The 26,710-nt window shown below is 42.1% G+C and overlaps 1 protein-coding gene across 1 annotated transcript in view; it reads right to left on the bottom strand.

The window, feature by feature from the left end:
• Positions 1-576: 576 nt before the first annotated feature.
• LOC123761431 (synaptogenesis protein syg-2) overlaps positions 577-26,710 on the bottom strand; it is a 125,133-nt gene continuing 98,999 nt past the window's right edge. The window contains exons 7-10 of the mRNA XM_069315482.1: positions 9,122-9,266; positions 3,835-4,014; positions 3,479-3,511; positions 577-710 (exon numbers count right to left, since the gene is read on the bottom strand). Coding sequence (XP_069171583.1) covers positions 577-710; positions 3,479-3,511; positions 3,835-4,014; positions 9,122-9,266 — 492 coding nt within the window. The remainder of the gene's footprint in view (positions 711-3,478; positions 3,512-3,834; positions 4,015-9,121; positions 9,267-26,710) is intronic.

The raw sequence follows: 26,710 nt of genomic DNA on the forward strand, positions 1-26,710 counted from the left end.
AAGCAAACCCACATTTCACACTTGATAGGAGTCGCCGGGATGACCCTCATCAACCCTTTGGCTCTCGCAGTTCAGTCACTAATCACCTAGTAAAGTGTGAGGGCCCCCCCCCCCCAAGCATCTGGGTCCACCCATGAACACGCACACATTCTTGTCCATGTAACTTACCAGCCGTAACATCTCAACAAATACAAAATGAATCGCCATGAATGAAAAACAATTTTCATCCGCTTAGGTTCCCATCCAGTTACTATCCATACTCGTCAGTATTTAACCCGGTGAAGCATACATGAGAGGGCCGGAATAATTACGTTAGATTGAGGAGTAAGATTTAGAGAATAGTTAAGAAGATAACGTGAAGATTCAAACTGCTCACTAGTCACACACAATGACAGTAAATATCAAAGGAATACGTGATGAAAATAAGGATGTGGGCGCAGAATGGTAAAGTTGGCGAGAATACACACAGATACCTCCAAGAAATCGTCATATTAGAGAAAGGAAAGTTCCCTGAACTGAGACGGAATATGTCGAACGAAGCAAAACTGGAATTCTTTGAGATTAACAGAGACAACATTAATATGGACTTGTTGGAGTTGGACTCAAGACATCACCGCCTATACTAATAAAGTCGTGAATCTCCGTGTAGGCACTTAAGAAGGTATTCAAGCAGTCACTGAAGACGAGGCTACAAGAAAACTGGAAGACATCTATTCAATTAAAATGAAACAACGCCAGAATCATAATTTGGATCCAGGAACAACAGCAACAACAACTGTTTCATACAATTGATAGAATTACATAAGATAGTAATCAGTCATGTTTGAAGAAAATATACATATTGTATTTGGGCTCAGTTCCATTTCTGATTTATGTGAATGATCTCCAAGAGAAAAATTGACTCCTGCCATTCAGTGTTTGCAGATGTTGCAAGAAATAAGACAAGACTACACAAGGATGAAGAAGGCGGTAAAGAAAAGGGTGCTGCCTCACTTGAAGAGCAGTGTAATGAGTCACTGCTAAAGTTTCTTGCCAGCAAAGGAAAAGTTATAAAAGATGAATGTGAAGACAGGACAATCATGACATCAAATGGAAGAGACTCCGTGTTAATTGGGAGGGAGATAGTATTGACCTCACAACGAATGTCTTCCGAGGCTAACATCAGCTGTATATGTACGTTTTAACAAGATAACAATTACTGACTTTAAATAAACAAGGATTCATTCACGATTCTTTTTACAATGAATTTCGACCTAACTCCTGGTCGTAATAATACATTGCATTGCAGGGAATAAGTAAGGATGACAAAAGAGATGTATAGAGAGAGAAGGAGATAGAGAGACAGAGAGACAGAGAGACAGAGAGAGTCGCGGAAGGGAAAGAGACAGAGAGCGAACGATTTGAGATTAATGGAGAGAGATGAGGAGGATAAAGAGAAAACCATTACATAGGAAAAACTAAATAGATCCAAGAAGAGAGGTTATATTTCGAAATCATCTACTAATCTCTCTCTCTACAGACGAAATCAAGAGGAAAAAAGCCGAAGGCTCTCTACCTACCCTCTCCCCAGCTCACACTTCATGGACCAACGGAAATAATTCACGTAACACAACAGGCCTATCGAAAATAGCCACAAAAATAAATAAATCAGATACAAAAAATTATTCCCCAAAGTCTGCGACTAGTATTATTATTGTGGCCAAAGCTGCAGTCTTGTAACTGAGATAAATTTTATTGTATTTGAAGTTGAAATTGTTAATATTTTGTACTTTAACCAATCAATTAAGCATTTTATGATTTTTTTAACTAATTAGGCTTTTACTCAAACAGTAAACTGAAATAAATTATGTTTTTCTGAAACTCTAACTAATGAATCCTGCATGTTTTGTAATTGTAATTGATTAATTATTTATTTTCTGTAATAGTAACTAATTAATTATACATTTTCTGTAATAGAAGCTAATTTTGTGTTTTTTCCGAATTTATATGAAATTAGTTATGGATTTATTTTCCATAAAAAAAAATAATTTATACATATAAAAGTGCAAAAAAAAAAAAATAAAGAAATGTAACATTTTCTTTAAAATTGTAAAAGTAATTACGAAATGTCGCGGATATTTCTTACTGCTGTTAAGGCATGCTCTTGACAGCTGAAGGAACCCAATTTAGTGACAGTTATTAGTTTAAAAACGTCAAAATATAGTGCAGGGAGAAACGCCAAATGAAAGAGCAGGAAATGTCGGCGAATGAAGGCAATTGGGGTAAGATATGGCACTCTCAGTAGAGTCGTACGTGCCTTTTCAAGATAAAAGATAAGGTCAAAACTCTCTCGTTTGCGGTCTGCAAAGGAACACATCTCAAATGTCAAGATCGAACATTGGGAAAACATTTTTTGGTTATTGAACGTATCTTGAGACGTTTGGACATACGATTTGTGGGTGAGTGGAATGGCCTCTTAAGATAATAAGAAAGATTGGATAAATAAAAGGTCAGTGGAACTCAAAAGGAGTTAAAACTAATCTACATATGAAAAGGTATTCGAACCTACAATCATGTGAGACCAGTTTTCACCTCTAGGTATTTTCGCGAGTTTTCGGCAAGTTTCCTTTAGTGTCAGGGAGGTTTTCGAGGGTTTGATGAAAAGTTTTCACGCGTTTCAGAAGAGTTTTTGTGAAATAAAGTGCGTGAGCTTGGAGTCAGCGGCTCGAGCCCTCATTCAACCCGGATGACTGGAAAAGTTCTCTTGAGTTTCAGGCAAGTTTTTATGAGTGTTTAACAGTCAAAAAATCAACCAGTGCAGGAACGATTCACAGACCAACCGGCTGTGGTGGGTATGTGCGCCTGCGGACCGCTCCAAGCAACAGCCTGGTGGACCAAGCGCTCACAAGTCAAGCCTGGCTTCGGGCCGAGCTTGGGGAGTAGAACTCCCAGAAGCCCATCAAACAGTTATCCCAGAGCAGCAAGATTACACAATATCACAGAAATTCAATGAACCAATCCTTTAGCTGTTCAACCGTGTTCGCCCAGCCGTAATTCAAGACCTGGTTGTAAACTATCTGACAGCTCGTGTTCCAGGGATATAATGGGGAGCTATCAGAGAAGGAGCGAGTGTTGGGGAAGGGGGTGGAGGTAGGGCGGGGAAGGAGGGAGGAAATTATCAAAAGAAAGCGCCAAGCCATTAAGACTATATAGCACTTGGAAGGGGTCAGGATAAGGATTTGGACGGGGGAGGAATAGTGCCCAACCACTTCGACGGGGGAAGGGAAAGGGTGGAAGAGAGGAATTCAGGGAACGGATGTTCAACAACCGGTTCTCAGGAAGGAGAGGGGAAGTACTAGCTTCGTACACCACACTGCTTCATGTTGACCAGACCACACACTAGAAAGTGAAGGGACGACGACGTTTCGGTCCGTCCTGGACCATTCTCAAGTCGATTGAGAATGGTCCAGGACGGACCGAAACGTCGTCGTGCCTTCACCTTCTAGTGTGTGTGGTCTGGTCAACATTCTTCAGCCACGTTATTGTTACTCATCGCTTCATGCTTTTGGGGAAGGAAGGAAAAGTCATTAGTTTTCCCTTTGGCTGCCTCCGGGGTGTTCCAAGGGCTGGAACATACCGATATAGCAAATATATTAAGTGATATCATGCAAAAGGTGGGATGATATCACAATCCACCCCCCCCCCCCCACAGACTCTCACCTAATCGTCACATTCTTCACGAACTCAAAACAATCCGTTAAAAAAAAACTGTGAGGGATTATGCACAAAACTAAATCACCAAACAAAGTGATCGGATCACCAGGACTCAAAGTAACACAACAAAAAAGTAACTCACATTGAACAAGAAGGTGAAGTTATACGCGGGCGGGTTAGCGCGGGCGGCGCAAGTTAGGGTGGCAGAGTCCCCCGCCCGCAACCCGCCCACGCCGCCCACGCCACCCACGCCGACGATCTTGCTGGCCACCCGTCCTTGGCTGCCACCCCCCTCGATGCTGATGCTGGCCTCGGGGACATCTGTGGCAGACGGAGATGAGACAAGATGATGCTAAAACTTTTTTTTCAGAATATTTTAACATAATCATAAAGTCAAATAATAATTGTTCTTTCAAAAATGACAGTAATCTTATATCATTCTATAGTAATCTATAGTAATCATTCTATAATCTATAGTAATCATTCTATAATCTATAGTAATCATTCTATAATCTATAGTAATCATTCTATAATCTATAGTAATCATTCTATAATCTATAGTAATCTATAGTAATCATTCTATAATCTATAGTAATCTATAGTAATCATTCTATAATCTACAGTAATCATTCTATAATGTATAGTAATCTATAGTAATCATTCTATAATCTATAGTAATCATTCTATAATCTATAGTAATCATTCTATAATCTATAGTAATCTATAGTAATCATTCTATAATCTATAGTAATCTATAGTAATCATTCTATAATCTATAGTAATCTATAGTAATCATTCTGTAATCTATAGTAATCATTCTATAATCTATAGTAATCATTCTATAGACAGTAATCTATATCATTGAAGAATGACAGTAATTATAGCTATATCATTCAAGAATGACAGTAACTATAGCTATATCATTCAAGGATGACAGTAACTATATCTATATCATTCAAGAATGATAGTAACTATAGCTATATCATTCAAGAATGACTGTAACTGTAGCTATATCAATTAAGAATGACAGTAATTATAGCTATATCATTCAACGATGACAGTAACTATAGCTATATCATTCAAGAATGACAGTAACTATAACTATATCATTCAACGATGACAGTAACTATATCTATATCATTCAAGAATGACAGTAACTATAGCTATATCATTCAAGGATGACAGTAACTATAGCTATATCATTCAAGAATGACGGTAACAATAGCTATATCAATCAATAATGATGGTAACTATAGCTATATCAATCAAGAATGACTAACTATAGCTAAATCATTCAATAATGACGGTAACTATAGCTATATCAATCAATAATGACGGTAACTATAGCTATATCAATCAATAATGACGGTAACTATAGCTATATCAATCAATAATGACGGTAACTATAGCTATATCAATCAATAATGACGGTAACTATAGCTATATCAATCAATAATGACGGTAACTATAGCTATATCAATCAATAATGACGGTAACTATAGCTATATCATCAATAATGACGGTAACTATAGCTATATCAATCAATAATGACGGTAACTATAGCTATATCATCAATAATGACGGTAACTATAGCTATATCAATCAATAATGACAGTAACTATAGCTATATCAATCAATAATGACAGTAACTATAGCTATAATGAACAAAATATGGTCTGTTATGCTCAAAAATATTTCTTGTGATAATAATTTTGTTATCGTTATTATACTTTTGTAATTTTTATCATTTTAATATTATCCAAATATATATTTTTTAATCATAAATAATCTTTAATCTGGAATGTCTCATTATCTGGAATGTCGCGTATTCTTGCTCAATAAGTCTCTATTTCTCTCTCTCTCTCTCTCTCTCTCTCTCTCTCTCTCTCTCTCTCTCTCTCTCTCTCTCTCTCTCTCTCTCAATCATTTAATAGTATTTCTCTGTTGTTCTTTTTACTCGTTTAGTAGCTTTTCTCTGTCTCGAGATTTATTTTCACAGATTGCTTTTATTTTGTCGTCTCTCATTTCCCCTTTGCCTCTCTCTCTCTCTCTCTTTCTTGCGTTCATCCATACTCTTTTTTTCAGCTTCACCCTTCATTCACTCCATGTCTCCTTTGTTTTGTCTTACCTTTCTGTTTTCCTTCTTTCTCTCTCTCTCTCTCTCTCTCTCTCTCTCTCTCTCTCTCTCTCTCTCTCTCTCTCTCTCTCTCTCTCTCTCTCTCTCTCTCTCTCTGCCAGTCTTCCTATCACCATCTTCCTCCTTCCCACTACCTTTTCTTCCCCTCCCTGACATTCTCCCTTCCTTCAGCACTAGAGAGACTACTGGGGTTGAGGGGGCACAATGCCTGTGAATGCCACTATTGACTGTCTGCTTAACCTACTTAGACGCCAGCACTTTAATTAACGCCCAGGCATATATATATATATATATATATATATATATATATATATATATATATATATATATATATATATATATATATATATATATATATATATATATATATATACAGTATATATATAGTGTTCTCGTGTGTGTAGGTGAGTCGTAGCTATAAGCTAACTACCATGTTGTTCTTAATATAGATATTTGAGGTCTTAAGACCTAATTTGCGTTGATTTCCTGACGAGATTAGGGTGAGCAAGTGATGTAATTTTTCTCGTAAAGATTATTATTATTCTCTGGAGTGAAGGTGAAATCTCACATGAGATTATTTCTCAGCTCCAGGTACATATACAAATGCTCCTCACCAGCCTATTAAATGGTGAATCTGAATTTTCGTTTTAATGTTTGAGTGTTATTCAAGGATGTGGAGTAGGGGGTGAGAGAGGGGAAAGTGATAGGGAGAGAAGGGCAAGTGGGATGGGGAAGTGGGATGGAGGAGGGGGAGAGGGGAGGGGTTCAGCTATCTTGGAAAGTGGAGGTATTGGTAGAGGTAAAATTCCTTGAAGGGAGAGATTGGGGGGAGGTATTAGTGCATATTGAAAAGGGAGGAAAATGCAGAATGGGGAGAGAGTTGGGAGAGATGGGAGAGTTGTGAGACGGGAGATTTGTGTGATGGTTGAATAGTTGAATGAGCGGATGAGAAAGATTGTATTTCTGGCTCTACTGGGGGTAAAGATGGGGGCATTCTGCAGACAATCGAGAATATCGTCCATGAGAAAGAGAGCCACGGGAAAGAGATCCACGAGAAAGATGTCCATGAGAAAGAGATCCACGAGAAAGAGATCCACGAGAAAGAGGTCCATGAGAAAGAGATCCACGGGAAAGAGGTCCATGAGAAAGAGATCCACGGGAAAGAGGTCCACGAGAAAGAGATCCACGAGAAAGAGATCCACGAGAAAGATGTCCATGAGAAAGAGATCCACGGGAAAGAGATCCACGGGAAAGAGGTCCATGAGAAAGAGATCCCCGGGAAAGAGGTCCATGAGAAAGAGACCCACGGGAAAGACGTCCATGAACCATAGGAACAAAACCTCCAGAAAACCCCCGAGATTGGAAGAAAATGTTCTCAGTTTGACTATGCTGCACTTGGAATATCACACGTAGACAGGATGGGTGCTAGGATAGGAGAACGAAGTGAAGGAACAGAACTGATTAATTACAACGTTTTTTTTTTTAAATATTGAGTTCAGGAGGAGGGGACTTAGGCGCTAAGGTACCAGGTCAATTTATCGACCCTCCATGAGCCGGGATTGTACTCTGATTGTAAACATCACTCACACATCAATCTCCGTAGCCGAGTTAATTATATGAATTCGCTAAACTCTTTGTGTATGCACTAGTAGATATATACAACGCAGTATATATACTCTGAGATATGCATATTCGTGTGTATGTATGTATACTGTGAAATGTTCATACTGGTGTATAATCTGTGAAAAAAGTATATCACGGGAAATACTCGTTGACTATATCGGTTTAATATACTGATAAATTCACACCTGGGTGCATATACACATAGGAGTATAAATTTATAGATACATTCCCTAAAAAATCTCCATCATAATTCCATGAAAATGTGGTTATATATATATATATATATATATATATATATATATATATATATATATATATATATATATATATATATATATATATATATATATTTATATATATATATATATGTGTGTGTGTGTGTGTGTGTGTGTGTGTGTGTGTGTGTGTGTGTGTGTGTGTGTGTGTGTGTGTGTGTGTGTGTGTGTGTGTGTGTGTGTGTGTGTAGAGCTGAACGTAAGAATATGTCGCTGAACGTAAGAATATAGCGCTGAACGTAAGTATATGTCGCTGAACGTAAGAATATGTCGCTGAACGTAAGTATATGTCGCTGAACGTAAGAATATGTCGCTGAACGTAAGTATATGTCGCTGAACGTAAGAATATGGGGGTCTGAAAATGCTCGCCTGAGATTCTTGACCATAAAGTACACGGCCCGTTACCTCGTCTTAAATGTAGTGTATATAATAGAGTTTTATAAGACAGGAAATATATGAAGGTTGGGTAGTTATTTCTGGTAGTTAAGTAAGTAAGTAATTCTCCAAAGAAGGCACCAAGCTTCTGTTAGTTAAGCGGTTTATACTGTGTGTGTGTGAAAGTTTGTCTCAGTTTATTTGTGTGTTTTACTCTGCGTAATGTGCGTGTGTGTTTTTTTGTGTCTACTTTTTAATGTGTGTGTTTTCTTGTCTACTTTTTAATGTGTGTGTTTTTTTGTGTCTACTTTTTAATGTGTGTGTTTTCTTGTCTACTTTTTAATGTGTGTGTTTTCTTGTCTACTTTTTAATGTGTGTGTTTTCTTGTCTACTTTTTAATGTGTGTGTTTTTTGTCTACTTTTTAATGTGTGTGTTTTCTTGTCTACTTTTTAATGTGTGTGTTTTTTTGTCTACTTTTCAATGTGTGTGTTTTTTCTATTTGGTGTTTTTTTTTGTCATTTTCTTTGAGTGGTTTTGTCTTTTTCTTTGAAAAAAAAAAGTGTCTGAAAATTTGTTCTGTCTCGTGTGGCTATGTTTATTTTTTTGTTTTGTTGTAAAGGTTTTTTGTGTTTTTACGGTTTTTATCTTCAGTTTTTGTAATATTATCTTTGTTTACCTGCAATTATCTTTAATTCCCTTCATCTCTGTTTGGTCCTATTGTGTATCTGTAGTGTTCTTCACTACATTTCTCTCTCCTTCGCTACACATTCTACTTTCGTTCGTTATATATATATATATATATATATATATATATATATATATATATATATATATATATATATATATATATATATATATATATATATATATATATACGTCCACTCTGTTTTTGTCTGTCTGTCTGTCTGTCTGTCTGTCTGTCTGTCTGTCTGTCTGTCTGTCTGTCTGTCTATCTGTCTGTCTGTCTGTCTGTCTGTCTGTCTGTCTGCCTGTCTCTCTCCCTGCCTCACTACTCACAGTGCACGGTGAGTCTGTAGGAGTCTGTGGCCAGCAGGTGTGGGAGTGTTGGGGCCGCTGCTCGACACTCCAGCAGACCGCCGTCGTCGCCAGCAGTAGCCAGCAGACGCAGCAGAGACACCGTTGAGTCCACCCCCAGGCTCTGCTGCAGGAGGGAGACCACAGACAAGTGTTAGAAGCCACGCTCATGTTGTCTGCTGCTGATGATGATGGAGAGAGAGAGAGAGAGAGAGAGAGAGAGAGAGAGAGAGAGAGAGAGAGAGAGAGAGAGAGAGAGAGAGAGAGAGAGAGAGAGAGAGAGAGAGAGAGATGCATGCTAGGAACCACATTCAGGTCTGCAGAGCAGAGAAACATGCAGAGAAGCTCATATCAAAATCTGCTGCTGTAAGTGGAAAACATTTGTATTAAAAGACGCAATAAGACCTAATATATATATATATATATATATATATATATATATATATATATATATATATATATATATATATATATATATATATATATATATATATAAACAAAATACAACTCGTAAAAATTGATAAAAATTTCAAAAAGCTTAGATTTAGGAAAGACCTGGGTAAATACTAGTTTGGAAAGAGGAATGTTGATTTATGGAACAGATTACTGGGTACCATAATAGACCACTGTCTTGTTTCAAGCGTAGGTTAGACAAACATATGAATGAGTTTGGGTGGATGTAAATACGAGCTGCTTTGTATAGGTCCCTATAGGCTTTATGTCATTTGCGTAATGCTTATGTCCTTACGACCAGTTGCAAGAATGATTGGGAAAATATCAGGTAAAGGCGCTAAGCCAGTAAGATTGCAATGAATTACGAAGGAATTTGGACTCGTCTCAGAGGCTTCCCAGCTCTTCCCACGATCCGCCAGATATTCCCACGGTGTCCCAATTCTTCCCACGGTCTCTCAGCTCTCTCCACGTCTCTCAGCTTTCCTCACAATCTCTCATCTCTCCATATCTCCTCACTGCAACCAGTTAAGCGGCTAGCACAGATGCTGCTAAAATACACAGAAAGCTAAATCTGTAACAAAGTCTGAAATGGAGAGAAGAGAGGGAAGAGATCGGATCATGTTTATTGAATGAAAGATGAAGGGGGATTGAGGAGACTCCTGTTAAGAATAGATAGGAATTGTAGGGTATACTGGTGACAGGAATGATTGTTAAGGAGATGTAGAGGGCCTGGAAGGGGGAAAATGGTTAAAGGGATGGTGATGTATAGGAGAAAAGGACAGATGTTTTAGGGAGATGTTAACGAGAAAGAGATGTCAAAGGGGTAAGATGTTTGGGGGGATATGTTTAGAGGGAACATGTTTTGGAGGAGGCTCGAAGGTAGAGATGCTTGGGAGGGAGAGATGTTCAGGAGATATTTAAGGGGTAAAGATGCCACAGAAGGGAAGAAACGAAGACAGGAAGAGCGACAGGAAGACTGTGTGAAAGGCCACGGACGGTACTTGGAAGGGAAGGAACTAACCTGGGGAAAAGTAAGAAGGTTAGTGATGAAAATGACAGCACCTTAAGAGAGGAAGGAAAAGGCAATCATGAATAGAAATCGAGGTGAAGATGGATGGCACGTTATGGGATGCTGGAGAGGCAAGGTGCCAGGGACAGATGGGGAGGAGAGGCAAGGTGCCAGGGACAGATGGGGAGGAGGGGCAAGGTGCCAGGGACAGATGGGGAGGAGGGGCAAGGGGCCAGGGACAGATGGGGAGGAGGGGCAAGGTGCCAGGGACAGATGGGGAGGAGGGGCAAGGGGCCAGGGACAGATGGGGAGGAGGGACAAGGTGCCAGGGACAGATGGGGAGGAGGGGCAAGGGGCCAGGGACAGATGGGGAGGAAGGGCAAGGTGCCAGGGACAGATGGGGAGGAGGGGCAAGGGGCCAGGGACAGATGGGGAGGAAGGGCAAGGGGCCAGGGACAGATGGGGAGGAAGGGCAAGGGGCCAGGGACAGATGGGGAGGAGGGGCAAGGTGCCAGGGACAGATGGGGAGGAGGGGCAAGGTGCCAGGGACAGATGGGGAGGAGGGGCAAGGGGCCAGGGACAGATGGGGAGGAGGGGCAAGGTGCCAGGGACAGATGGGGAGGAGGGGCAAGGGGCCAGGGACAGGTGGGGAGGAAGGGCAAGGTGCCAGGGACAGATGGGGAGGAGGGGCAAGGGGCCAGGGACAGATGGGGAGGAAGGGCAAGGGGCCAGGGACAGATGGGGAGGAGGGGCAAGGTGCCAGGGACAGATGGGGAGGAGGGGCAAGGTGCCAGGGACAGATGGGGAGGAGGGGCAAGGGGCCAGGGACAGATGGGGAGGAGGGGCCAGGGACAGATGGGGAGGAGGGGCAAGGGGCCAGGGACAGATGGGGAGGAGGGGCAAGGGGCCAGGGACAGATGGGGAGGAGGGGCAAGGGGCCAGGGACAGATAGGGAGGAGGGGCAAGGGGCCAGGGACAGATGGGGAGGAGGGGCAAGGGGCCAGGGACAGATGGGGAGGAGGGGCAAGGGGCCAGGGACAGATGGGGAGGAGGGGCAAGGGGCCAGGGACAAATGGGGAGGAGATAAGGGAAGGAGAAAGCCGTACCCACACCACGTCAGGGACAGAGGTGAGAGCTTGCTGTAATGGGGAGCTATCAGAGAATGGAATATGTGGGGGAGAGAGAGAGAGAGAGAGAGAGAGAGAGAGAGAGAGAGAGAGAGAGAGAGAGAGAGAGAGAGAGAGAGAGAGAGAGAGAGAGAGAGAGAGAGAGAGAGAGAGAGAGAGAGAGAGAGAGAGAGAGAGAGAGAGAGAGAGAGAGAGAGAGAGAGAGAGAGAGAGAGAGAGAGAGAGAGAGAGAGAGAGAGAGAGTTAGAGAGAGAGATGAGGACCTTGGTGGGAGGGAGATATACAAAACTACAGAAGGTACCTCCCACTCCAAGGCCTCCTACACCCTCCCAATCAAAGAATACCTCCATCATCAAGGGCCTAAATAATACCAGAAACTCGAGCCTCGAACCCTAACGTTTCTAACGAACGAGAGCGTAAAGAACGCTACACACGGGCAAATGTGCATCGAGATGACCTTTGGATATACGCTGTGTTTAAACGTAGATTACGCACTGACGCCAACTACTTGCATCTACGCTGATGAAAAATCTCCACCATGTCAGAAAGACAATTACAAAATAGATTATTTACGAAAACACAAATTTCCCCTTCAAGTGTAACTTGTAAATTGACGAATCAGAGTGACAAAATCCCATCAGGAGAGTTTGGGATCTCACACGTTAAACGAATCTCCATAGTTCTATAAAAAAATTATATAATTATCACTTCTTTTAATTATCACTTCTGTTCATGCTCTAACGTCTCACCATCGGCCTTTGTTTAAATGTATAACCTCACTAAATTCTTTTGTTTACAATGTAGCAAATGAGTAATCTCAAGGTTCAAAACAAAACAAGATTATCGGCTTTTGTGCAAATGGGAAAATCTCATCTCATATTTAAACTATATTGAAGCGACTTTAAAATAACATATTTCTGTGTTTTTTTAATATATCTCTTGGTGGTCTCTTGTTGAGAATAAATCTCCTCTTTCCTCTTGAAAATATCTCCTGAAAGTCTCTTGTTCCTCTATTATTTCTTCGTCTATTGTTCCTTTATTATCACTTGTTCCTGAATTATCTTTCTTTAATTCCCTTATTATCTCTCTATCTATTGTTCCTCTATTCATCTCTCTATGAATGTCTAAGTCACCTTGGGCTTCAGGGGAATACATTCACAGTATTATATAACATTTCTGAATAAACAGATATTCAAGCTGTTCACAAGAGCTTTTACATATTATATATTAATATAGCATTATCCTGTGATATATATATGTGTGTTCTGGCCATTAGCTGCTGCAAATCTGGTTTTCTCTTTCTTCTCTGTTCTGAATGTTTGTTTACAAAAATAAGTTAACTTTATGCATGTTAATGTTTAAACGATACTTATTTATACTGATGTAGAAACAAATTTGTATTTCTTGTCGATTCAAATTAAAAGATTATCCGGTTACAGGGGGTGTGTGTATTATTCATTCACTCCATAAAAGCCTTAAGTAATGTATCAGTCTAGTTTACTTATGTACTGGGAGAACTGTGGATGTTATCTTAATTAAAATAATGATGTCTTGAGTTGTGTTATTGATTACAGCAAACTGTCTTCAGATAAGTCATATAATAATGAATTTATTAAGGCGTATAATGGGGTGAATAATTTGTATACACACATTAGGTAACTGAATATTACTTGTATCGACAAAAAATTCAGGTTTGTTTTTGTATCAATAAAATTTTTGGCGCTTAAACATTATATATATATATATATATATATATATATATATATATATATATATATATATATATATATATATATATATATATATATATATATATATATATATATATATATATATATATATATATATGAAAGAGTCCTTAAAGACCATGCCACAGGCAAAGATAATCAATATTCTTAGTTTTCTATATATGTAAATTTCTTCACTAACACTAAAAAAATTATGTGGAAACGATTCTCAAAATCTGTCGCTTTGAGTTTACATTAATAAGGCTTATCGACCTCGAGAGGGTTATTTAAGCCAGCACAATACCTAACTGACCAACAAGCAAGTATAACTCCGTTCTAAACACAGTTTATAGTGAAAGAAAATGGCTTGTGGCCTAGGAATGATCATATATTGTACTTCCAATGTCTTGGGTGTTATTAAGAGACATCATATAATCTCTTTTATAACCTCCAAATGCATGATAATGGGACTTGGGAGGCAACAAGGTTGTGTTCAAGACTGGAGAGACACACACACTCACTCACTCCCCGAGGCCAGCAGCAGGTGAGTGTGAACCATATAAGAGACAGGACGACCTGAAGAGCGCCGGAGAGAGAGAGAGGGGGAAAAAAAATTCTTGAGACGTGAGATGTTTATATCTGTGGGCGGCTGGTGTCACGTTTTGTACGGCCTCATTGGTGGAGCTTCGTACGTGTAGTGAAAGGGATAATTAGAGTAAACTAGATGCCCAAGTCTCCCTGACACACCCTCCCTCTCCTCTCTCTCTCTCTCTCTCTCTCTGTCTCTCTCTCTCTCTACACAGCCTTCGCTCCTGGTTTCTCTTCACACACACACACACACCCACACACATTACCCTAGATGAAAGACTATCAGATATAGAGGTGACAGCAGAGGAGGTAATGAAACAGTTGACAACACTGGATGCAAATAAAGCTGTTGGACCAGACAAAGTATCACCGTGGATACTTAAAGAGGCAGCGCAGGCTCTCAGCGTGCCTCTGGCAATGATCTTTAATGAGTCACTTATGTCGGGAGAATTGCCCAGTTGCTAGAAGGAGGCAAATGTCGTACCGATTTTCAAGAAATGTGATAGGGAGGAGGCACTTAACTACAGACCCGTATCACTGACAAGCATCCCCTGCAAAATACTTGAAAGAATAATTAGGCTAAGACTTGTTGAGCACCTGGAGAGCATTGGGTTTGTAAACAAGCACCAACATGGGTTCTGGACAGGGAAATCATGCCTAACAAACCTTTTAAAATTCTATGATAAAGTAACAAGGATAAGGCAGGACAGAGAAGGCTGGGCAGACTGCATATTTCTTGACTGCCAAAAGGCCTTTGATACAGTACCGCACATCAGACTGCTATACAAACTTGAGAGGCAAGCAGGAGTAAGCGGAAAGGCCCTAGTATGGGTGAAGAACTACCTAACAGGAAGAAGCCAGAGGGTAATGGTAAGGGGCGAGAAGTCGGACTGGCGAACAGTAACAAGTGGAGTACCTCATGGATCGGTGCTGGGACCAATCCTCTTTCTAATTTACGTAAATGATATGTTTACAGGAGTGGAATCATACATGTCAATGTTTGCGGATGACGCAAAATTAATGAGAAGAGTTGTGACAGACGAGGATTGTAGGATCCTCCAAGAGGACTTAAACAGGTTGCAGAGATGGTCAGGGAAATGGCTACTGGAGTTTAACACCAGTAAATGTAAAGTTATGGAAATGGGATCAGGTGATAGGAGACCAAAGGGACAGTACACAATGAAGGGGAACAGCCTACCTGTAACGATTCGAGAAAGAGACCTGGGAGTGGATGTGACATCTAATCTAACTCCTGAGGCACATATAAATAGAATAACGACAGTAGCGTACTCTACACTGGCGAAAATTAGAACTTCTTTCAGAAACCTAAATGAGGAGGCATTTAGGGCGCTTTACACTGCCTACGTGAGACCCGTCTTAGAGTATGCCGCGCCATCATGGAGCCCCCACCTGAAGAAACACATAAAGACACTGGAAAAGGTTCAGAGGTTTGCGACGAGGCTTGTCCCAGAGTTACGAGGGATGGGATATGAAGAGCGTCTGCAGGAACTGAACCTTACGACACTAGAGAAAAGAAGGGAGAGAGGAGATATGATAGGGACATATAAAATACTCAGAGGAATTGACAAAGTGGAAAAAGATGAAATGTTTACACGTAATAATAACAGAACGAGGGGACATGGGTGGAAACTGGAAACTCAGATGAGTCACAGAGATGTTAGGAAGTTTTCTTTTAGCGTGAGAGTAGTGGAAAAATGGAATGCACTTGGGGAACAGGTTGTGGAAGCAAATACTATTCATACTTTTAAAACTAGGTATGATAGGGAAATGGGACAGGAGTCATTGCTGTAAACAACCGATAGCTGGAAAGGCGGGATGTAAGAGTCAATGCTCGATCCTGCAAGCACAAATAGGTGAGTACAAATAGGTGAGTACACACACACATACACACACACACTCCCTATATACCCCTCACACACCCTTCCCAGCTCTTCCCACAATCATCACATTCTTTCAGTCACCTTCCCCCACAACACGTCCTCTCCAACTCCACATTCCTTGCACACACACAAACCCTCCCCATCTCCTATTAACATAAATGATTTTGAGAAGTAGATAAGTAGAGAGAAACCCTAACCCGTGTTACAATGGTGCACAGCGGTGGTTTCAACAATTTTGTTTGAAATTGTTGAAAGGCTCACGCGTCTAGCCGTTCGAACACGTGCGCGGATGCTAAGGAGACAGCCGCGGGCCAGGATTAGCAGTGCGCCCCACAACAGTGCGGTTGAGTGGGGATTGGCGAATCTTGGGTCATGCGGGCTGATATGATTAAGGTTTAGTTAGTAAGATTAGGCTGTTAAACTAGATTTATTGAAAAGGAGACCGCTCCGAGTTGATTGGACTGGGTACCATACTCGACCCATTGCAATTAATTCAGAGGTGTTGGGAGCCACCATACTCTCAACAGCAGTTCCTTGAGGGCTGTCGGGGGCGGATATATCTGTGGGACGCCAGTAGATAGTCCGAGGGCGTTATTAGACGACCCAAAACGCTAGGAAAAACGTAATCCGTGAAGGGCGTTGCGGCCTCCGAGGGACGGACTAGTAACCTACCTAGCAGCGATTCAACAACTAAGTGATCGCACACTTAGTGGAGGTTGAGTCGTCCCTAGTCATAATTGTTGCTGAAAGCTGCGTGTCGCTCTGTTGGAACCTAGATGGTGTGGCCTCTAGGCTAGGTGTGGTACGGCGAGCCGGTAGGAGCAATTATAAGATTAAGTCGAGTGCCTTTTTGAATTAAGTATACTTAAATTTATAAAGTAATTTCAGTTTATTTGCGTTGTTCTAGATTAATTTTTTTCCCCTAAATTCAATCCCCGGTTAAAATTTTTCCCAAGTGTTTAGCGTTTTCTTGCATATTGGGCTAAGTGCGTACGTTAAGTTTTGTTATTCCCTGTTCTATTAGTCTAAGTCAGAGGCGTTGTTAATCCTCTGGACTTGGGGCTATGTGTCGGTCACGATAGATAAGTGAAGGGTTTAAGGGATAGTAAGTTGCGTGTAAATGCTTAATAGAGTCCGTGGAATATTTCTAAGTATTTTGGGATAAGTTTTCGGCTAAGTCAATGTCGGAAAGTCGTTAACTGTAATTAATTTGTATTCGTGGGTCACGTGTATGATCTGGGCGTCATTAGGACTCTCCAGTCGATGCGAGTGATAGTTTCTAGTTTTTACCAGTAAGACGGTAAAATTGTGTTTGTAGACTTAGAATTCTGTTTTCAGTAGAAACGTAGGTGAAAAATTTTCTAAGTCCAGCTTGGGCTAGAATCTGACTTTTTGGCGAAAATTCGAATTTTCATGTTTTGTGTATATTCTGGGGCCAGTATTACTCTCTAGTGCGCGCAAGGGACGTAATTCTGTTCGTAAAACATTAAACAGTGATAATTACATTTTTGCCGAATTTAGTTATTTTTCGAGAAAATCGTGTCGTAATTTTGTCAGAGTCCATTTGAGGTGAAAATCTCGGATTTTGACGAAAAATCGAATTAGTGAGTGTTGAAACCGCCCGAAGTGTCAGTATTGTTCTGTATACAACGTCAGTAGTAAATAATAACGTATTTATATCTGGAAACGAGAAACCCAAATTTTTGTGAATTAAAGGAGTTTTGTGATATTTGGGGTGATAGAAATTTTTTTCCCTCGGAGTCAGAAAAATTGGCAGAGTCCAGCAATTGAGTAAAAACGCAGTTTTGATAAAAATTCAATTTTTAGTAAGCATTTATAGGTCCTGGGTGTCTATATTAATCGCTAGAGCGGTTTATTAACGTAAAACTAGTTATTTTCCTTCAGAACAAAAATTTTGATTTTTCAGCGTTTAAGCGAAAAAGCGCGGGACTTAGTTTTTTTCAGCGCAGCTGGTCCCGCTCCATCAGTCATCAGGGGCCACGCTGCTCACTTCAAGCGCGTTTAGTATTCAAGGACAGAAAATATTCTTTATTACTCCATCGCGAGTGCTGCGCGTTAGTTGCGTTATCATTTAATTTGTTTTATATAAATTAGATTCTTTAATTTTTTTTAACGTAAAGGACTTAGGTTTCAGCAATAGAACTGCGGGATATTTCACGGTCAGACACGAGTGCGGGGCAGACACTCATTCATTGGATTCACTTCAGCGATTCTCTCGATAAATCGGTGTAATTCCTATTTTGGGAATTTAGTAGTTTTCTCTTAGAATAGAGTTGTGATTTTTTTATTTTGTATAAGATCACGGTTGTAGTGAGACCGGGTCGAGGGTGTACTAAAGGGTAGTTTAGAAGAGACGTGGCACACAAGGAATCACAGAAAATGTTTAACCCAGATAATTACCAGTCAGTGGGGACCAGTGGGAGTGGAAGTGGAAATGTAGAGGACAGCACCTCTTCCGACACCACTGGGGACCACCTAGGTACACCTCATCCGTCACTACAACAACCCCAACCCCATCCTCAATTCCCATACCAACCCTTCCCCCAACCCCAGGCCACTCCATACCCATTCCAACCCCAGGCCACCCCATACCCATATCCATTCCAACCCCAGGCCACCCCATACCCATACCCATTCCAACCCCAGGCCACCCCATACCCATACCCATTCCAACCCCAGGCCACCCCATACCCATTCCAACCCCAGGCCACCCCATACCCATACCCATACCCATTCCAGCCCCAGGCCACCCCATACCCACCCCAACCTCAATCCACACCCCATCCTGAGGTCACCCACACCATACCTCAACCCCAACCTCAATCCACACCCCAGCCTGAGGTCACCCACACCATACCTCAACCCCAACCTCAATCCACACCCCAACCCGAGGCCACCCACACCATACCTCAACCCCAACCTCCATCCACACCCCAACCCCAGGCCGCCACAGCCTTAGACAGGCAGATGCGCACGGAGACGCCGGGCACTCAGTTGTCGCCATACGTAGAGGCGTTAAGTAAAGGCGAGGGAGCCAAGCCGAGGAACTGTGGCGCGGGTTCATCAGGCGGGAAGCAGCCCTCAGCTGCAAGTTCGAGCCACCCTGCGCGGGGTACCAACAGAGATCCGCGGAGGTGTTACTCCTGCTGGAAGCGCGGGCATATACAGAGGGACTGCGAAGTCACTCCTACGAAAGCATGAAAGCAGGCTCCTAGTGATGGCAGGCCTACTTTTGAGGTGAAAGTGGAAGGTGTGAGATTGACAGCTTTTGTTGATACAGGAAGCCAGGCAACGGTAATTAAAAAGTCAGCCTTCAGCAATTTTAAGTATGCACGTCTTCAACGTTGCGCAAAGACATTAACAGCAGTCAATGGGGAAAAGATTGAGATCGTAGGTCGAGGTACAGTTAATTTTGAGATTGATGGGGCATTGCAACCTCACACATGTACGATCGTAGAGAACCTTGATTTTCCTGGTCACATCTTAATGGGAACTGATTTTCTGTCGCGATTTGATTATTCCTTGTCTGCTCAAAAAGGGGCTAGGAACTGCAGGTTGCAGTTGGGACAGACTTCCTACCCTGTGGAGATGATCGACCATCCCCCAGTTGTAGCTTCAATTAAGAGGAAGCTGAAATATAATGCGCACTATCCAAAATTGATTTTTAAGTCTCTTCCAGACACAGTTAAGAGGTCATGCGCATTGCATGCATTGACTAAACAGAGTTGCCCACCACATTCTGTTAAATTTATTAAAGTAGCCGTGGGACGTCACATACAACCAGGTACCACCCTTCAGGTGGCTGGGAGATGTGATAGTTTATTAATTCCTCATCACTTAGTTGTAGTGCTCGATAAAGGTGCACTCATTCCAGTTGTCAATCTTTCACATAAGACTTTTCGCTTCAGGGCAGGTGATAGGGTATCTCAGGGAACCATGGTGGAGGACACAGAAATCTTTCACCATGAGTCAGCTGAGACGCCAGCCGTCACTGCACAATGTAGTGCATTGAATATGTTGAACACTAAAACACCATCCAAAGTACAATACGAGATGAGAAATGTTGCACAGAATGTAGAGGAAGTGGAAAAATTAATTTCAGCACTTGATTTGCAACATGTTGCACAGGCAGATAGGAAGGCACTGAGAGGAGTTTTACGAAAATTCCCGAAATTGTTTGCGACAGAGGATGACCAGATTGGTCTCCTTGATAAGATCGAGCACACCATTCCAACTGGTGACCATTTGCCTGTGTACACAAGACAGTGGAGGTTGCCGGAACAGGCAAAGAACATTATCAGGGAGGAGTGCCAGAAAATGTTGAGACAGGGCGTGATAGAGCCTAGTACGTCACCGTGGCTCTCTCCTGTTGTGCTAGTTCGGAAACCGGACGGTAGTTATCGTTTCTGTGTTGACTACCGGAAGGTGAACGAACTAACTAAGGGTGATGTGTATCCGTTGCCCCGAATACAGGAGATAATAGATCAATTTGGTGCTGCTAAGTATTTCTCAACTCTTGACGCAAAATCGGCGTATTGGGCGATCCCGGTGGCAGAACAGGATAGGGAAAAAACAGCATTCTCGGATGGTAGGCACACTTATCAATTCCGTAGGATGCCGTTTGGTTTGAAGACAGCGCCTTCGTCGTTTCAGAGGGCCATCAACTTTATCCTTAGTCCGGTACTGGGTAGGCATTCTTTAGCGTACCTGGATGATGTTGTGATATATTCCAGGACGTTTGAGGAACACCTACAGGACTTGACTGAGACTTTGAAGTTGTTAGATCAGGCAGGTTTCAGGCTGAATGTTCAGAAGTGCACCTTGGCGGCTCAGAAATTCAAATTTCTGGGGTTCCAGGTGTGCCCAGACGGTATCCGACCTGACCCAGATTCTTGCCGCGCCATTGCTGACATGCCTACTCCAAGGACAGCAAAGGACGTGCGTAGATTTTTGGGGGCGGCCGGATATTTTCGGCGTCATATTGAAGGTTTCGCTGGCATTTCAGCACCCCTGACTGATCTGACAAAGAAAAATGCGAAGTTTGTGTGGAATTCTGAACATGACGAGGCCTATCGCAAACTGAAAGACCAACTAATCACGACACCGGTATTGGCTATTCCTGATTTTGAGAAAGAGTGGGAAGTGCACACTGACGCCAGCGGTATTGCTATTGGCGGGTGCTTAATTCAGCGAGATGCAGATAATTTAATTTATGTTAATAGCCAGAATGATAGGGCAGTATTTCAACTCGTTATTCCGGACGCGTTGCGGTCATCAGCGTTAAAGCTTGCGCATGCTTCAAAACTTGCAGGGCATCCGGGGATCTTTAAAACGCACTTAAAAGCAAAGTCTCTATTTTATTTTCCAGGATTACTTTCTGAGGTAATCAATTTCGTGAAGTCGTGCCCTCGTTGCCAGAGGAGGAAAGGTACCCTTAAGGTACAAGCCCCACTTCAGGAATTTCCTGAAATTCGTGAACCGTTAGATCGTGTGGGGGCCGATCTGATTGATTTACACCACAGTCATGCGGGTAACAGATACGTGTTGGTGCTAGTTGACCATCTGTCTAGATACACTACACAAGTTGCATTACCTCAGAAGGATTCTCGTACGGTTGCAGATGCGTTCTTGCGTAGGTTCGTTACTGTATTCGGACCTCCTAAAGTTTTAGTCTCTGACCGGGGTCAAGAATTCAATGGGAATATATTTAGAGAAGTTTGTAAGATTTTAGAGACAACTTCGGCTTTTACAACAGCCTACCACCCACAAGCAAACGGAATGACGGAACGGACTAATCGTTCAGTCAAGGATATGCTTGCAATCCTTGCTGAACATGATGCAAACACCTGGGATGAACACCTACCCTATGTTCAGTTCGCCTTGAATACTGCCATCCACCAATCAATTAACACCCAACCACTTCATTTGTTTACTGGTAATTCATGCAATTTCCCCTCAGGTCTGCTTAACAGACATAATGTTGCATACGGGGAGGACTATCCTTCAGAGGTCCTTGGTAAAATGAGAAATGCATGGAATATTGCAGCTGAAGCGTCCAAGAAGGCACGGACTCGGTATGCTCATTTTTATGACAAGAAAGTGCGCCCTCTTGAGTTGAAGGAAGGAAGCCTCGTATTGAGAGTGAATGAGGCTGCGCCCGCCAATCAGAGCAGGAAACTAGCTCCGAGGTGGCGAGGACCTTATAGAGTAATTAAAAGGGCGGGGCCCGGTTAATCTTGTTATAAAAGGAGTGTTCGAGGACCAGGTGGAAAGGACAATTCACGTAAATAAATTGAAACATTATCATGCTAGAGAGGAATTAGAACTGCCTTCAGCGGGTCTAGTTCCTGACTCAGCAGTGCTGACTCATGGCTTCACCGACTAGTCAGAAGATGAGGATGACCCTCTGTCATCGCTCATCAGTAGTCAGGTGCAGTCTCGCCACCCTATGGTGACGAGATCTCGCGCTATACAGTAAAGTAACTTCCTTGGTTAGTATAATTTAGTATTCATTAGATTTTCCTGTAAAGGCAATGAGATGTACTATGTCTATACTTGACTCAGGTAGCAACTTTTACCGTGCTCTGGGGTTCCACCTCCACCAAACCCAGAGTATATCTATGCTTCCGCTGTGTTGTGTCTGTCTGTTCCCAGGTCTGATTGGTACACCGACCCAGTTGTTCCAGCCACACGTGAACCCTTGTCTGTAAAGACCGAGGGGGGAGGCACGTTACACAAAGCCCTCCCCCCACCAGACCCAGTAACCCATACATCAGTTACTTTGGGGATGAGTAACTGTCCAAGAGTCACCCGGCCGACGCCTCACGTCACTAACGAGGTTGTCAGGGCCAGCGAGCTGTCCACATTATAGCAGTCACCGGAGGTGCCATACAACGCCGGGGTAGCTGTCTCGAGATCACCACTACCCACCTGCTGCGTCATCAAGACTGCAGCCATTCCAGCAGTGTTGGAGGAGAGGTCAAGAAATGGAAAGCACGTAGCAGTACTCAAGAATTTCGCCGGAAGATTAATGATTACGTCATCTGAAGTAACAAGAAAGCGGAAATAAGGCGGTCACAGGTGGAAGGCACGGTTTCCCTACAGAGTACCGGGACTCGCCAATAGAAGGTCGCAAAATTGTCTCCTTTGGGCCTAAAGTCGGCGGTACGAGGGTATACACAGTTGGTGTTTACGGCCTAGTAACCTGGTGACATCAAGAAACGCCTGAGATGACGTGAGCAATGATGGAAGACGAGATTCGCCTGTTCTGCAAACAAGCAACCCGCCTCTACGACCTTCTGACACCACTCCTGCTAAGAGACACCGTTGGTACATCCAGTCCTGCTCTGCTGTGGTCATCTGCGCCGTCAAGTTTAACATCAAGACTACCGTGTGAACTGTGATTGATATGAAGGCGTGTGGACTGTCGAGAGCAAGATTAATGGCCGAAGTAACAGTATTCTACAGCTGTCACTTGGCACTCCGCTCTACTACACTCTGTCGTCATTCAGGAGTACCGGATGGGAGTACAAGAGGACCAGGTATTGATGTCTACACATGGGAAGAAGCAAGATCGACACCGTCATCGTCAGCGACTACATTCAGCATCCAGCAGCATCGATTTTTTTTTTCGATTACTCAATATGAACAATTGATACAAAACAACAAAGTTGGCTCTGAACATCTGTGTAAAGAACATCTGGACACTTTTGTTTAAATGTTGAAAAACAGAGTTAGAATCACAATACTTTTTAAATGTTGAAAAACAGATTTAAAATAATTCTGGTATAATATATGAATTTTGCTCTATAAATTGGTCAGTAATCAAAATCGAAGCCCCTGTGTAATTGTCTCTGCCCAGAACAAACGGTTATGGAAAATTATGTTGTGCTATTTTTTTTCAGAATGTTTGAACACAGGAGAGGCGGACCAATATAAACATTGACACTTCTAGTGAGTGAGAACACTTGGCTGTACAGTCAGCTGAAACCTGTGATATAGTATAGGATTTTTTTTTTTTATATTTTTAGATACATGTAATAAACATTAGGTGTGTTCCTTAACATGTCAAGGTTGACATTGATGGGGAGTGGGTAGTACACGGATGTGTACCTGATAGTTCCGTAGTACGCTCCCGGATGACTGAAAGTTCAGTCTGATGATATAACTTTAATGTTTGTTTGAGCACGGTGTGGCCGGCTCTAGGGGACACATGGACTTGGCTAGTGAAGAGCCAAGAGAGTTTAATAGCTAGTTTTTGATGGTAGAGTAGGGACATGTTATTTAGCTATGTCAGTAAGGATAGGATGTATGTTTCCTGATATTAGAGGATTGCTGTCAGTTGACAGCTGAGAAATTTATGAAATATGAACATGGTTATTATGATGTTGGACTATTATTTGTCAAATTTTATTAGTTAGGTTAGCTTTTGTTTGTGGCATGAGTTGAATTGTGGGTTTGGATACTAAACCTCGTGAATTTTAACAAATTAACAAGGTTTACTAAGTGCTTGTGCGGGGGGGTTGTAACAAACTAGGCTGTTGTAAGAATTATTCCAGAAGGTTCCAGAAGTTCGAGTAGGGACCTGACCTCTCAACAACGCCCAGTCCCCTGGGAATTAGCAGGTCTGAGTCACAAATGGCGGGCATCTTTGTTCATAGCTGCGTATAATGAACCATCCTATAGTATTCAGTAATTTAGAGAAAATTAGCCTTTATTCATTTTGCATTAAAATTGTATTGTATAATAGTACTGGATACAATATCAAGAGTATTCTAATTATTGAGTTTAAGTCACCATCAGTGACGTCACGAATCAGATCTAACTTTTAAGGCGGAGTGACCGGCGGTCATAGGTCATCAGGGGTTGACAGGTCTACTATTTCTCAAAGTTTTAATAACCATTTTTGTGATCGGGAACAGCTCTGCCGTTAGATGTTTGTAATTTAATTCAGTAAAATAATTCAACCAGTCTGGATCAATTAAGTACAACAGAGGTTAATTGTTATAACTTAAACCTTGCTTGTAACTGGGTAGGACTTTGACTAGGCGGAAGGATACAATACTCTGTCTGGGGTAGTCCAGACAAGGAAAAAATCAGTGTGATCTGCCGAGCAGCTGGGAGAGGTCAAACATCTTACCTCTCCCCAAGACCAGCCCAACATCCTAGCTGGAAAACATAGAGGTATAGTTGCTATGGTTATGTATAGAAATAGTCTTCTCATTTGCCACTCAGGTCAAGTAGGGAGTGTTAAAGTGATAGGGAGTGAACATATTTAGATTTTGTTTTAGTTTTCTTTTAATAAATTAAATTTGTTATTAATTTGCATTTTATTGTTTCCATGTGTTTTATGTGTATACTTGTCCTGGTCACGTGGTCCACACGAGGCAGAGTTGCATTGGGCGCCGATTCTAACATCGAATCGGAATTATCATTACCGTGTAATTTATTCCACACTCAAGGTCATCGTTTATAGTGGGGATCAAGCCCCTAGGTTGATTAATTAGCGTGATCGATCCAGACCTCGATCATTGCTCTTGTATTACTGGTCTGGTGGTGGCAGCAGAGGTGACTCTAGGGTGTTGTTCAGAGCTTAGGTCACGTCATACTGGGTGTAGAATCCTAAGTCGGTCAATCGTCTTAGGACCACGTGGCGTGGAGTTGGCTTTGTTAAAAGTTTTGGAGTCCCTTGGTTTAGAAATAAAAGTAAGAATACGGGTAGAGGGAGTAGAAGGTAGAGAAATAGAGAGAGGAACCAAAACCCGTGTTACAACCCTCCCTGCACACACACGCCCTCCCTCCCTCCCTCCCTCCCCACACAAATGCCCTCCAAACAAAAGGGTGAACCCAGAATGCAAATCTCTCATCTGAACATACGTTCCAAAAGTCAATATCAGAATTCACAAATAATTAAAATGAAGTGAATATCTATTGACTTGTGAAAAAAACATTTCGCGTCTGTTCATGGGATCACGACCCAGTTACGACACTCTCGATACAATCCCAATAAATCCTTCAAAATTTTAATGAGGCTAGCCCCAAGCGTCGGCCTCCAAGCTCAGATAGACAAGCAAACAAGTAGATATTCTCTTTCATATATATAGATAGTGTTGTTTTTCAGATGTTCTGAGATGACTGGGAAACATGTTCTTGTTCATTATGTTGATATTTTGTAATAATAAAACTTATCATATCACTAAATAACATTCCTACGACTGATAATTAATATTACTATAACAAATAAATATTCTGACTATCTGGTCCTAAGAAAGAGAATGTCGGTTTGCCTGTCAAAGGTTGAAAGTCAGATACCTGAGGCAAACACCATTAAACTTTGTTGCATTAATGGTGAATTTAGTTTTTACAGTGTCACAATGGGGTCGGTGTTTGCCTGGTGCCCCACCCCACTCCCCAGCTTTGAATGGGGCACACGCCCTAACTGCCATCTTCTCAGGCTCCTGGTCAATTTAATCGAGCCTGACCTCAGGCTATCTTGAGATGAGATGATTTCGGGGCTTTAGTGTCCCCGCGGCCCGGTCCTCGACCAGGCCTCCACCCCCAGGAAGCAGCCCGTGACAGCTGACTAACTCCCAGGTACCTATGTACTGCTAGGTAACAGGGGCATTCAGGGTGAAAGAAACTTTGCTTATTTGTTTCCGCCTCGTGCGGGAATCGAACCCGCGCCACAGAATTACGAGTCCTGCGCGCTATCCACCAGGCTACGAGGCCCCCAGGCTGGGCTCAGG

Source organism: Procambarus clarkii, chromosome 7 (genome assembly GCF_040958095.1).
Source record: "Procambarus clarkii isolate CNS0578487 chromosome 7, FALCON_Pclarkii_2.0, whole genome shotgun sequence".
Taxonomy (NCBI): domain Eukaryota; kingdom Metazoa; phylum Arthropoda; class Malacostraca; order Decapoda; family Cambaridae; genus Procambarus; species Procambarus clarkii.